General features: G+C 50.0%; 1 protein-coding gene across 1 annotated transcript in view; it reads right to left on the reverse strand.

Moving 5' to 3' along the window:
* Positions 1 to 13,026, reverse strand: part of FREM2 (FRAS1 related extracellular matrix 2) — a 216,893-nt gene extending 203,867 nt beyond the window's left edge. Inside the window, exon 1 of the mRNA XM_040426093.1 lies at positions 7,957 to 13,026. Coding sequence (XP_040282027.1) covers positions 7,957 to 12,931 — 4,975 coding nt within the window. The 5' untranslated portion in view covers positions 12,932 to 13,026. The remainder of the gene's footprint in view (positions 1 to 7,956) is intronic.
* Between the last annotated feature and the right edge of the window lie 278 nt (positions 13,027 to 13,304).

Here is a 13,304-nt window from a genome sequence, read left to right on the forward strand (position 1 = left end):
CTGGGAGATCAAAAGCTGAAGATACATAAATGACATGCAGCAGATTGCAACACGGCTACATCCCCACCACAAAAATAACATTTTGTCAATCTTGTTAAGTAGTTAATATGATGAGATTTATTGGGAGTTATTGCTAGACGTCTGGCACATACCGCCCGGGGGCAATTAGTAATACTGATTTATATTCTGCTGCTGGTACCACGGGGCAGTATCACAGCAGGGCGCCCGCCGCCAGGCTGGGCTTTGATCTAGATACGTTTGGCATTGGTCAGTTCCATCTGTCAGTGCCACAGACCTTTTGCTATTCAAAGTGTTTTATGTTTTAATCGGCATGCAGCTGCTTATCTTTATCTAAATGCCTCCAGAATAAAGCAACTGCAGAAAGGTTCAAGGCGAAAGGTTTAAAATATATTTCCCTTGAAATAAAACTGTCCTTTGTCTGTCACATTTTCTTTATCCTTGTTAATTGAATCTTTTTAGGAAAGATGGGTGACAACCAATAGGGCAATTTACTCGCTCCTCTTTTTTTACAACTCCCATACTTCAATGGAGATTGCTGTACGCAACAATGTGGTGAAAGGGGTTCACTAGACCTCACTGTCCCAATAAAGTGTCGGGGTTGGAGGTCTCAGTGCATAGAGTTGAGGGTCCCAACAGGAGAGGGCTGGGGAGGTCTCAGTGCAGAGAGGTGGGGGTCTCAACAGGTGAGGGCTGGGGAGTGCTCAGTGCAGAGAGGTGGGGGTCCCAACAGGAGAGGGCTGGGGAGTGCTCAGTGCAGAGAGGTGGGGGTCCCAACAGGTGAGGGCTGGGGAGTGCTCAGTGAAGAGAGGTGAGGGTCCCAGCAGGTGAGGGCTGGGGAGTGCTCAGTGCAGAGAGGTGAGGGTCCCAGCAGGAGAGTACTAGGGAGTGTTCAGTGCAGAGAGGTGGGGGTCCCAACAGGAGAGGGCTGGGGAGTGCTCAGTGCAGAGAGGTGGGGGTCCCAACAGGAGAGGGCTGGGGAGTGCTCAGTGCAGATAGGTGGGGGTCCCAACAGGTGAGCGCTGGGGAGTGCTCAGTGCAGAGAGGTGGGGGTCCTAACAGGTGAGCACTGGGGTGTGCTCAGTGCAGAGAGGTGGGGGTCCCAACAGGTGAGGGCTGGAGAGTGCTCAGTGCAGAGAGGTGGGGGTCCCAACAGGAGAGGGCTGGGGAGTGCTCAGTGCAGATAGGTGGGGGTCCCAACAGGTGAGCGCTGGGGAGTGCTCAGTGCAGAGAGGTGGGGGTCCTAACAGGTGAGCGCTGGGGTGTGCTCAGTGCAGAGAGGTGGGGGTCCCAACAGGTGAGAGCTGGGGAGTGCTCAGTGCAGAGAGGTGGGGGTCCCAACAGGAGAGGGCTGGGGAGTGCTCAGTGCAGAGAGGTGGGGGTCCTAACAGGTGAGGGCTGGGGAGTGCTCAGTGCAGAGAGGTGGGGGTCCCAACAGGTGAGGGCTGGGGAGTGCTCAGTGCAGAGAGGTGGGGGTCCCAACAGGTGAGGGCTGGGGAGCGCTCAGTGTAGAGAAGTGAGGGTCCCAGTAGGAGAGAGCTGGGGAGTGCTCAGTGCAGAGAGGTGAGGGTCCCAGCAGGAGAGTACTAGGGAGTGCTCAGTGCAGAGAGGTGGGGGTCCCAACAGGTGAGGGCTGGGGAGTGCTCAGTGCAGAGAGGTGGGGGTCCCAACAGGAGAGGGCTGGGGAGTGCTCAGTGCAGAGAGGTGGGGGTCCCAACAGGTGAGGGCTGGGGAGTGCTCAGTGCAGAGAGGTGAGGGTCCCAGCAGGTGAGGGCTGGGGAGTGCTCAGTGCAGAGAGGTGAGGGTCCCAGCAGGAGAGTACTAGGGAGTGTTCAGTGCAGAGAGGTGGGGGTCCCAACAGGAGAGGGCTGGGGAGTGCTCAGTGCAGAGAGGTGGGGGTCCCAACAGGAGAGGGCTGGGGAGTGCTCAGTGCAGAGAGGTGGGGGTCCTAACAGGTGAGGGCTGGGGAGTGCTCAGTGCAGAGAGGTGGGGGTCCCAACAGGTGAGGGCTGGGGAGTGCTCAGTGCAGAGAGGTGGGGGTCCCAACAGGTGAGGGCTGGGGAGTGCTCAGTGTAGAGAAGTGAGGGTCCCAGTAGGAGAGAGCTGGGGAGTGCTCAGTGCAGAGAGGTGAGGGTCCCAGCAGGAGAGTACTAGGGAGTGCTCAGTGCAGAGAGGTGGGGGTCCCAACAGGTGAGGGCTGGGGAGTGCTCAGTGCAGAGAGGTGGGGGTCCCAACAGGAGAGGGCTGGGGAGTGCTCAGTGCAGAGAGGTGGGGGTCCCAACAGGTGAGGGCTGGGGAGTGCTCAGTGCAGAGAGGTGAGGGTCCCAGCAGGTGAGGGCTGGGGAGTGCTCAGTGCAGAGAGGTGAGGGTCCCAGCAGGAGAGTACTAGGGAGTGTTCAGTGCAGAGAGGTGGGGGTCCCAACAGGAGAGGGCTGGGGAGTGCTCAGTGCAGAGAGGTGGGGGTCCCAACAGGAGAGGGCTGGGGAGTGCTCAGTGCAGATAGGTGGGGGTCCCAATAGGTGAGCGCTGGGGAGTGCTCAGTGCAGAGAGGTGGGGGTCCTAACAGGTGAGCGCTGGGGTGTGCTCAGTGCAGAGAGGTGGGGGTCCCAACAGGTGAGGGCTGGAGAGTGCTCAGTGCAGAGAGGTGGGGGTCCTAACAGGAGAGGGCTGGGGAGTGCTCAGTGCAGATAGGTGGGGGTCCCAACAGGTGAGCGCTGGGGAGTGCTCAGTGCAGAGAGGTGGGGGTCCTAACAGGTGAGCGCTGGGGTGTGCTCAGTGCAGAGAGGTGGGGGTCCCAACAGGTGAGAGCTGGGGAGTGCTCAGTGCAGAGAGGTGGGGGTCCCAACAGGTGAGGGCTGGGGAGTGCTCAGTGCAGAGAGGTGGGGGTCCTAACAGGTGAGGGCTGGGGAGTGCTCAGTGCAGAGAGGTGGGGGTCCCAACAGGTGAGGGCTGGGGAGTGCTCAGTGCAGAGAGGTGGGGGTCCCAACAGGTGAGGGCTGGGGAGTGCTCAGTGTAGAGAAGTGAGGGTCCCAGCAGGAGAGTACTAGGGAGTGCTCAGTGCAGAGAGGTGGGGGTCCCAACAGGTGAGGGCTGGGGAGTGCTCAGTGCAGAGAGGTGGGGGTCCCAACAGGAGAGGGCTGGGGAGTGCTCAGTGCAGAGAGGTGGGGGTCCCAACAGGTGAGGGCTGGGGAGTGCTCAGTGCAGAGAGGTGGGGGTCCCAACAGGTGAGGGCTGGGGAGTGCTCAGTGCAGAGAGGTGGGGGTCCCAACAGGTGAGGGCTGGGGAGTGCTCAGTGTAGAGAAGTGAGGGTCCCAGTAGGAGAGAGCTGGGGAGTGCTCAGTGCAGAGAGGTGAGGGTCCCAGCAGGAGAGTACTAGGGAGTGCTCAGTGCAGAGAGGTGAGGGTCCCAACAGGTGAGGGCTGGGGAGTGCTCAGTGCAGAGAGGTGAGGGCCACCAGAAAAATTCACTGATAAACCAGGCACGTGTCTTGTAGTTCTAGCTCAGCTGAATGTAATGATACGTTTCGCTTAGTGATCTGCTGCTTCATTCTGGAGAAAACATTTTAAATCCATATACATTCTGTGTACCCTTGCTCCTCCTGCTTCCTCTGCCAGCCCTTCCCTCTCTTTCATGATTGACAGGGCCAGGGTTCTGCATAATCATCTCACCTAGTCCCATGAAATCAGAAAGGAAAGGGAGGGCTGGCAGAGGAAGCAGAAGAAGCAAGGGTGCACAGAATGGCTGGGGCCCGCCCTTGATGCACTTATCTTTTAATTTGCATATGGATTTAAAATGTTTTCTCCAGAATGAAGCAACAGATTACTAAGCGAAAGGTATCACTACATTCAGCTAAGCTAGAACTACAATGCATTGTGCCTTTAAGGCACCCCCGTGATCATCTGGTTAATAGGGAAGACTACGCTCGCATGGAGCGCGACCTTCTCTTCAACCAGCTGATCAGTGGGTGTGCTGGGTGTCGGACCCCTGCCGATCTGATATTGGTGACCTGTCCTGAAGATATTAAAATCAAAATTAAAATCTTGGAAAACCCCTTTAAGAGTTTTAATGGTCCTGGCAGCGGAAAGGTGTTCTCCTCACGTGCGGTGCCAAGGGTAGATCTCTTCACTGAACGCTCCCATTCATACCCCTCTGGTCTAAGTGATGCTGTAGAAGTCATATAATTTATTCAACAGACGAACCTTGCTTCATCCTTATTTGCGCATGAAATCTCGCGCAGCCGCAGTATCGCCGACTGCCTGCACCTGTCCGATTCTACTGCTCCTGAGGGCAACAGCCTCAATAGGGTCACTGGGCATGCGCCGAGCCCAGTGACGTAATCAGAGCGCTGTTGCCTCAGGAGCCATAGGATCGGACAGGCGCAGGCAGTCGGCGATACTGCGGCTGCGCGAGATTCTATGCGCAAGAAAGGATGAAGCAAGGTTCGTCTGTTGAATAAATTATATGACGTAGCGGAGGGGGCGGCGCCGTTCGGCTTGGCTGTGGGAGGAAATTTATCTATGAGGAGGCGTGCTGGGCTTGAAATTAAGGTGGGCTGGGCACTGCAGGGGGGCGTTACTGGGCACTAGAGGAGAGGAATAACGCCCCTCTGGGCACCTTAAAGGTTCATTAGCATAAACGAAAAATCACTTTTTTATCTAAATGACAACATGACCGTTGACATTACCATTGCACATTGCAATGGTAAGAGCTTAATATGCTCAAACTAGGTGACAGATTCCCTTTAAGGCCTTATGCACATGACCGTTGTTGTGTTCCGATCCGCAAAATGGGCTTCCGTTGTTCCGTGATCCGTTTTTGTTTCCGCGTGTCTTCCTTTATTTTTGGAGGACCACCAGACATAAAGGAATGTAAAAAAAAGTCTAAGACAGGTTTGCCATGCAAATGATAGGAATAAAACGTACGCGGGCGCACGGATGCGGATGACAATCTTGTGTGCCTCCACATTTTTTAGCGGTCCTATTGACTTGAATGGGTCCGCGAACCGTTTTCCACGGAAATAATAGGACAGGTTATATTTTTTTGACGGACTGGAACCACGGATCACGGACGCGGATGGCAAACGGTGCACTATCCGCATTTTCAACGGCTCCATATAAATAAATGGGTCCGCACCTGAAACAATAAAATCGGCGGAACGGACGCGGAAGCAAACAACGGTCGTGTGCATGAGGCCTAAGAGGGAGCATGCAGGGGGGCATTCAGTGCCAAGAGCCCCGGGGGCGCTGCATGTGATGAGAACTATCGTGGGCATTTGCGATCCAGATGTAAGGAACATCTAAACCAGGCATGCTCAACCTGCGGCCCTCCAGCTGTTGCAAAACTACAACTCCCATCATTCCCTATCATCCTACAGAAGGGCATCGTGGGAGTTGTAGTTTTACAACAGATGGAGGGCCGCAGGTTGAGCGTCCCTGATCTAAACATTGCTTTCTCAGTCCTGCCAGGAGTCTGACCATGCACATAGGTATGTGTACACTGCACTCCTCGCATCGCCTTTAGCTCTGTCAGCAAATCTGAGGGGTCAATAATGCTGAGAGACTCCTTGAACAGCTCTCACATGACACTTCAACCAGCTTTTCAGAAGTTCTGAATGTCAAATCTGCCTAATTATGTAGTGATGTGTGGATGAAGAAGCAGAGCAGACCTTCAGGAACCTGAAAAAGCTGGGTGAACACCTAAGCAGGGGCTATTACGCCATGGCCACAGGTGGGGTTTTGGCAGCATTGTCTTCATGGATGTTTTTAACAGAAACAGCATAAAAATGCAGCATGTGAACATTCTCTAATAGTAGTCGTGTCATCCAACCCGTGTATGCTCAGCTATGAAGTGGCTAAGGCTTCATGCGCATAAAAGAGCCTTAAAGAGGTTGTCTAGGCTACAGATATTCATGACCAATCCTCAGGATAAGTCATCAATGAAAGATGGTGGGGCCAGCCAACATCTGGCACCCCACAATCAGCTGTTTCAAGTGTATGGAGCAGAAGATTTTTCAGAGCCTGGAGCTGGTGAAATATTTTCAAGATATCCAGATGTAGGCTGCACAATAATAGTGCAAAGGATGTCATCATTTGGAGCGTCTCGATCACTAGCTTTTAAATGGGAGGGCGTAATCACATTTTATTTCTCTTTCAATAACTGTGAACTGTTCACCCACAGATACAATTGGAGGCTGATTATCTAATGGAAGAATGGTCACCTGAACACAAACTGTTAGGCCCCTTTCACGCGGGCGTTGCGGGAAAAGGTGCGGGTGCGTTGCGGGAACATGCGCAATTTTTCCGCGCGAGTGCAAAACGTTGTAATGCGTTTTGCACTCGCGTGGGAAAAATCGCGCATGTTTGGTACCCAAACCTGAACTTCTTCACAGAAGTTCGGGCTTGGGATCAGTGTTCTGTAGATTGTATTATTTTCCTTTATAACATGGTTATAAGGGAAAATAATAGCATTCTGAATACAGAATGCATAGTAAAACAGCGCTGGAGGGGTTAAATTTTTTTTTATAAAAATTAAACTTACCTTAATCCACTTGCTCGCGCAGCCGGCATCTCTTCTGTCTCCTTCTTTGTTGATTGCAGGAAAAGGACCTGTGGTGACGTCACTCCGGTCATCACATGGTCCATCACATGATCCATCACCATGGTAAAAGATCATGTGATGACCGGAGTGACGTCACCACAGGTGCTTTTCCTGCAATCAGCAAAGAAGGAGACAGAAGAGATGCAAGTGGACTAAGGTGGACTAAGGTTAATTTTTTTTTTAACCCCTCTAGCCCTATTGTACTATGCATTCTGTATTCAGAATGCTATTATTTTCCCTTATAACCATGTTATAAGGGAAAATAATAATGATCGGGTCTCCATCCCGATCGTCTCCTAACAACCGTGCGTGAAAATCGCACCGCATCCGCACTTGCTTGCGGATGCTTGCGATTTTCACGCAACCCCATTCATTTCTATGGGGCCTGCATTACGTGAAAAACGCACAAAGAGGAGCATGCTGCGATTTTGACGCAGCGCACAAGTGATGCGTGAAAATCACCGCTCGTGTGCACAGCCCCATAGAAATTAATGGGTCATGATTCAGTGCGGGTGCAATGCGTTCAACTCACGCATCGCATCCGCGCGGAATACTCGCCCGTGTGAAAGGGGCCTAACTCCTTAAGCCCGCACGGCCGCCGCTGCACATCTAGCGATGGGGGGAGAAGCCAATAGCAGGCCGCGACAGGGAAGAGCCTCCCTAGCATCGTGGGTGACGCTAGGGTGGCTCGTCCCTGTCACGGCCTGCTATTGGCTGCTCACCCCGTCGCTGGATGTTTTGATCCGCGCGACAGGGAGATGTAGCAGTGGCTGTGCGGGAATCAGGAGCGATGTGGGTGCTGGGGAGCGGGATAAGTATAACCTATATGAGGGGCTCAGGCAGTTTGGGAGGCATAGGTGTTGGATAACCCCTTTAAACTATTTTCGACCGGCGTGTAAAATGATAAATGAGACGGGCCTGCCGGCGCACCTGCTTCCCCGCTCATGCCATGCCCCCATTTCTCACCACTTCAGAAAAGTGGCATGAGCAAGGACTCAGGTTATGCTACAAAAATGGCAAGCGCCAAAATCTGCGACTTTAATACGCCACAATAGTGGCGTATATCACTTAATACATGTCCCCATAAAACCATATTTCAATCAGCTTCTTCTGCTCCATAGCATGCTGCCTACAGATAGGACTGTAAAACAGTTTAAAAATAAAATGTAAGAGAAAGCTAATATAGCAAATATATCTGCATAGTTTAAAAAAAACATGAAATACTTTTACATAATGTTAAATAGTGCCATACTACATATACATATATAAAGTAATTCTGAAACATGATACAAGCACAAATTATTAAAAAGTGCGATGACTAAATGGCAGTGCAATGATTACCTTGTGTGAACTGGTTGATGCTGCGGTTCCCCTTGTCTAAGTTGATAAGGAATCCATGACTGGGGCCTTGAGTAATTTGGATGCGGAGAGAGATTTGGGTGCTGTCCCTGTCTTCTGCTTTAAGGACCTTGTTAGTGATCAAGAAGCCCAAATGGCCAGTGCTCAGGATGCGGAGAGTTGGGGCCCCCTTATTTACTGCAATCTGCGGCACCCCATTATCAACAGCGATAATCCGAATCTTCATCATCTGGGGCTGTCGGGTCTCATAGACGGTGTCAGGAAAGACATAAAATTCAGTGTGGATTCCATCAGTCACAGTGAAAGAGAAGCTGTCCTCGGTGGATTCAGTACCAATGTGTTTATAACTGATGAGGTTGTCATTGAGATCCTGTTTTGTAAAGGAGGTTACCGTTTTGCTATTGTTGAATAGGATCTTTCCGTGAACTGGCACCTGAGTGATGATGAACTTAAGCCGTTTATCTAGTGTATCTCTGTCCTCCACCGTAAGTTCAAAGGGGGTGATCAACTTATTCTCACTCTCTCTTACGGTCAGTTCATGGATGGTCAAAACAGGCTTCTTGTTATCAACATCAGTGATGGATATTCTGAATGTGCGGAAAACTGGATTATACCCATCAGTGACCTCAAATTCAAAGCTGTCCATCTTTATTTCATCATCGGATGTATGTGTGTAATAGATTTTATTACCAGCTAACAGCAGCTGGGTGAACGATGTGATGGGAACCCCTGGCAGATCTGTGCACTCCAAATGTCCACGTACAGGAGCCCTTGTGATGGTGAAAACTAAATGTTCATCAGGACTGTTGAGATCACTGGTGCTAAGCAAGTCAGTTGTAAGCGTTACCTTGCCTCCTTCTTTTAGAGATACCCCTTTGCTAATCACATCTGGGAACACCATATCAATGCCTCCAACAGTCACATAAAAATATCTGTCAATAAGAGGATTTATACCATCGGTAACATCAAATTTGAAGAGATCACGTATTCCCTCTTGGCCGAAGTGATGGTATTGTATTAATTCCCTGTCCACCTCATCCTGAGTGAAGTTCATACCTATTGTAATGTTTTCAAGTTCACCGTTTGGTCTTCTTCGTTGTAAGAGGCCTTGACCAGGCCCATAGCGTAATATATACGTCAAAGACTTGTCATCCGAGTCCAAATCTGTTGCTTTTAATACTTTATTATTAATCAGTTTTGTTTCTCCAATTTCAATCTCCAGTCCATCATTAATGGTCATTCTAGGAGTCTCATCATCCACAGGTATAATCATAATCAGAACGGTTTTGACCACTGTATGTTTTCCATCAGAAAGTTTTATCTCAAAGCTGTCTTCTTTGGTCTCAGAATCATCATGTTCATAAAGGATGGTGGAGCTTTCTTTGATGTCATCCAGGCTGAAGCTGTTAACCAGAACAGTGCCATTGGTTAGCTGGTTCACGATATGCCCATGTTTTGGTGGCTTTGTGATGAAAAAGATAAGGTTGTCTGCTGGGAGGTCTACATCGGCCCCATTCAGTATTGGAATATCAATGACGAGACTCATTCCCTCCATAACAACAAACTCCCTCATGAAGATCTCTGGCTTTTCATCATTGGCAGGTATGATAACAACTGGGAAGAAATGTCTTTGGGAAAGGTTTATGCCATCGGAACAGTGGAAAGTAAGTCTATCCTCTACAGGTTCTACACCTTTGTGGATGCTTTGAACATAATAAATATGTCCCAGTCTAATATCTTTCAATGTAAATGCACTAATAGATGTCCCAGCTCTAGATTTTTCAGAGCCTGGAGCTGGTGAAATATTTTCAAGATATCCAGATGTAGGCTGCACAATAATAGTGCAAAGGATGTCATCATTTGGAGTGTCTCTATCACTAGCTTTTAAATGGGAGGGCGTAATCACATTTTTTTCTCCTTCAATAACTGTGAACTGTTCACCCACAGATACAATTGGAGGCTGATTATCTAATGGAAGAATAGTCACCTGAACACGAACTCCTGTAACTCTATTACCGCCAACAGTCCATTCTTCAGACATGTCAGATAATGTTAAATTGAATGAATCCTCCTTTTTCTGCAATCCAATTTCTCCAGAAGTGTGAGAATAGACAACAGCACCATCTATGATATCCCTTTGAGAAAATCTTTCGGCTGGAATGCCATTGACCAGAATTACTCCAAGATGTGGTGGGTCTTCCACAATGAAGGTTAACATGAGATCATCTGTATCTGTGTCAGTGCCTTGGATAACATTCGATGTGATTTCTGCAGAGCTGCCTTCTAAAACATCTAAAAAGGAGCCAATGGTTCCTGAAGGTAGCATAAGTCTAGGCGCTTCATCATCCACTAAACGAACAGTGATTTTAATGATTATTGTAAGCACATGAACTCCATCACTAACATCAAGGGTACAAGAATCACTGGTAGACTCCTCACCACTGTGCATGTAGCTTATCCTTCCACTACGTATGTCATCCAGAACAAATGTTTCACCAACATCCATTACGAGATTGGAATACATCACTTGACCATGCCTTGGAGATTGGGTCAGTGTGAAGGTAATTTTGTCTTTGCCTGTGTCCGCATCTGTGGCATCAAGTTCAGCTGGAGTGATAATGTGACTTCCTCTTTCAAACACAGTAAATCCAGTGTTAACGATACTTGGGGGCTTGTTGTCCACGGGCTCCAAGAAAATAGTAAAATCCCCTTCGGCTATGTTCCCAGACATATCCTCTACGGTATAGTGAAACTGCACTACACGTGGAGTAATTCCAAGCTCCAAGTCAGGTGGTTTGTAGGCAATTTTGTGATGGTTTATCTGAGCTTGTGTAAACTCGGTAACAACCTGTTCTGGGTTTTCAGTTAGAACTATAAATCCCATCAGAACTGGGTTGTTTTCATCTGTATCAGTTGGGGGAATAGTCACTGTGTATTTGAGATCTCTGTCATCAGAATCCAAGTCAGTATATCGAAGAAATTTCCTTCTAAAATGGGTTAGATGATATTCCTGTACCACCATCCTAAGGGTGGTGGCCGGGTATAACTCTGGAGGCAAGTCATCAATAGGATTAATTTTTACAACAAATGTATGTTCACCAGACTGATTAGGAGAATCATTGTCATCTTGGACTCTAAAGACCAGCTGGTCCATGACCGGGACAGTGCTGTGCGGTCCAACATGCTTGTAATATAATTTACCATCTAATATGTCTTGTTGAGTCCACTCTTTTACTTCCTTTTCAAAAAGGTTCAGTTCAGGTAATAATTTCCACTCAGAAGGGTCTTGAGGTATCTCAGATTGACGCAATACCATTTGGCCAACTACTGAGTAAGGTAAGTCCAATATAAACCGTATGGTAGAGTCTTCTGAGTCGATATCTGTTGCACTCAACACAACTGGAGTTACAGGCGACACGTCTTTCTCTGAGATCATTAAACCTGTGTTGGCATTGACTATAGGAGGCTCATCGTCAGTTGGCACCACTGTTATTGGGAAGAGGAACTCAACTTGGTGCTTTCCATCTGTCATACGGAAGATGATATTGTCACTGTAAGTGTCACTCCCGTCATGTTGATAAATGACTCTACCTTGGTCCAGATCAGAAGCCGTAAAAAATTTGGAGTTCTCAGGTGAACCGAGCAGGTACAGCTGCCCATGTCTTAGCCCATCCAGTACAGTCACTTTAACATAATCAAGGTTGTCCTCATCGCTGATTTGTAAATTCTGGGCACTTGACAGGGGCCGTGATTGCCCTTCAAACAGAAGCTGCCCAGTGTTGTGAGTAACCACGGGGGCAAGCGTATTCATCGGTTTAACAAGAATCATGAATGAGAAAGGCTCAGACACCGCTCCTTCAGTGTCCACCACCTCCAGTTCCACTTCAAAGATGCGTTCAGTGTCAGAGTCCTCAGGTGGCGGTTTGTAAGCAATCCTAAATTCCTGCAAGTCTCTCTGATAGAAGGAGGTAATGGGCAAGTTGCGGTCATCTGTACTTACAATATGCCCCTGTCCTGGACTGAAGGTGGAAGTGATATTAAATATAAGATCCCCGGGGTCAGATTCCAAGTCCTCTGCAGCCAACATGTCAGGAGTGATGGCTGTCATGACAAACTGATTCACCTCCATCATCATCATGGCTACAAAGCTAGGCTTAGGCTGGGTGTTCTCCAGACCTTCCTTGATCCTAACCAGCATTTGAAAATGTTCTTGCTTTAGTAAATTCCCAACTTTATCATGCAACTCCACCAACATTGGGATGTAGTCCTTGTTGGGTGACTGGGTGGAGGCTGTGTGCTGGTAGCGCACCCCTTGTTGTAAGAACTCCCCACAGTCCACCATATGCCCAGCACTGTGTAGCACCCTTCCATACCTGGGCAGTCCAGCAAGGTCCAGCAGTGGGGTGATCCTGCACACCTCAAATGTCCTGTCATAAGTGAACTCCAGGATCTTCTTATCTATGGGGTTACTGGTGCCCAGCAGCTTGTCCACAGTCAGTGGCATGTTCCTGGTGACCACCTCCAGCTGGGTGAACAGCACCTCCACCTCGATCATGAATGGGATGATCACTGTGCTGGTCTGGGTATCGTAGCGGAGCTGGAGCTTCACCCGGTCCCTGGAAGGACTTCGGGCTCCCAGGTGAGAGTACTTCACCTCCCGGGCCCCAAACTCGCAGGGGAACCTGTTAGGAGAAAGGTGTCCGGGTCCCTGGGAGAGCGGGTCATTGCTGAGGACGCTGATGTGACACTTGTCACCCGGCTGCACTTGTATCACCAGGTCTAGGACAGGGTCCAGGTAGACGGACCTCCCGAAGGGCACCCTGATCCCATGGTTGGCCACCAGGATCTCCTCTTCCAAAGGTCCATAAGTCAAGGGGGCTCCTTCCAGCACCCCTCTGAGCGCCCATGCGTCTCCGGCCAGCAGCAGCCAGAGCCCCAGTGCTAGAGCCCGGCGCATGGTTGTGTCGCAGGGAAGTCGCAGCGTCTTGGACTCCTTCACTTGACTTGCGGGGATCGCAGGCTGCAGTGTGAGCTGCCTCCCCCGAGCCTGCACGCCGGGCTTCTCCCTGGGAGGAGGGTGTCATCTGCTGGGAGTCCCAGTGCAACAAGTGGGAGGAGGCAGCGGAGCCCCGGAGGAGGCCATTGGTGCGGCAGCCTGCTGGGCCGTCCGTCATGTTGTCACCAGCAGCAGCAGGTGACCTGCCGGGGACAGCAGCAGGACTCGCTGGGCTCTGTAGTCCCACATATTTTAGTAGACCTGGTTAATAGGGTGAACTACATGCACCTGGGTCTGCTCTATGGAACTAGTGCATTCAGTCTGAGCGGTGTTC

The sequence above is a fragment of the Bufo bufo genome, chromosome 3, assembly GCF_905171765.1.
Source record: "Bufo bufo chromosome 3, aBufBuf1.1, whole genome shotgun sequence".
Taxonomy (NCBI): domain Eukaryota; kingdom Metazoa; phylum Chordata; class Amphibia; order Anura; family Bufonidae; genus Bufo; species Bufo bufo.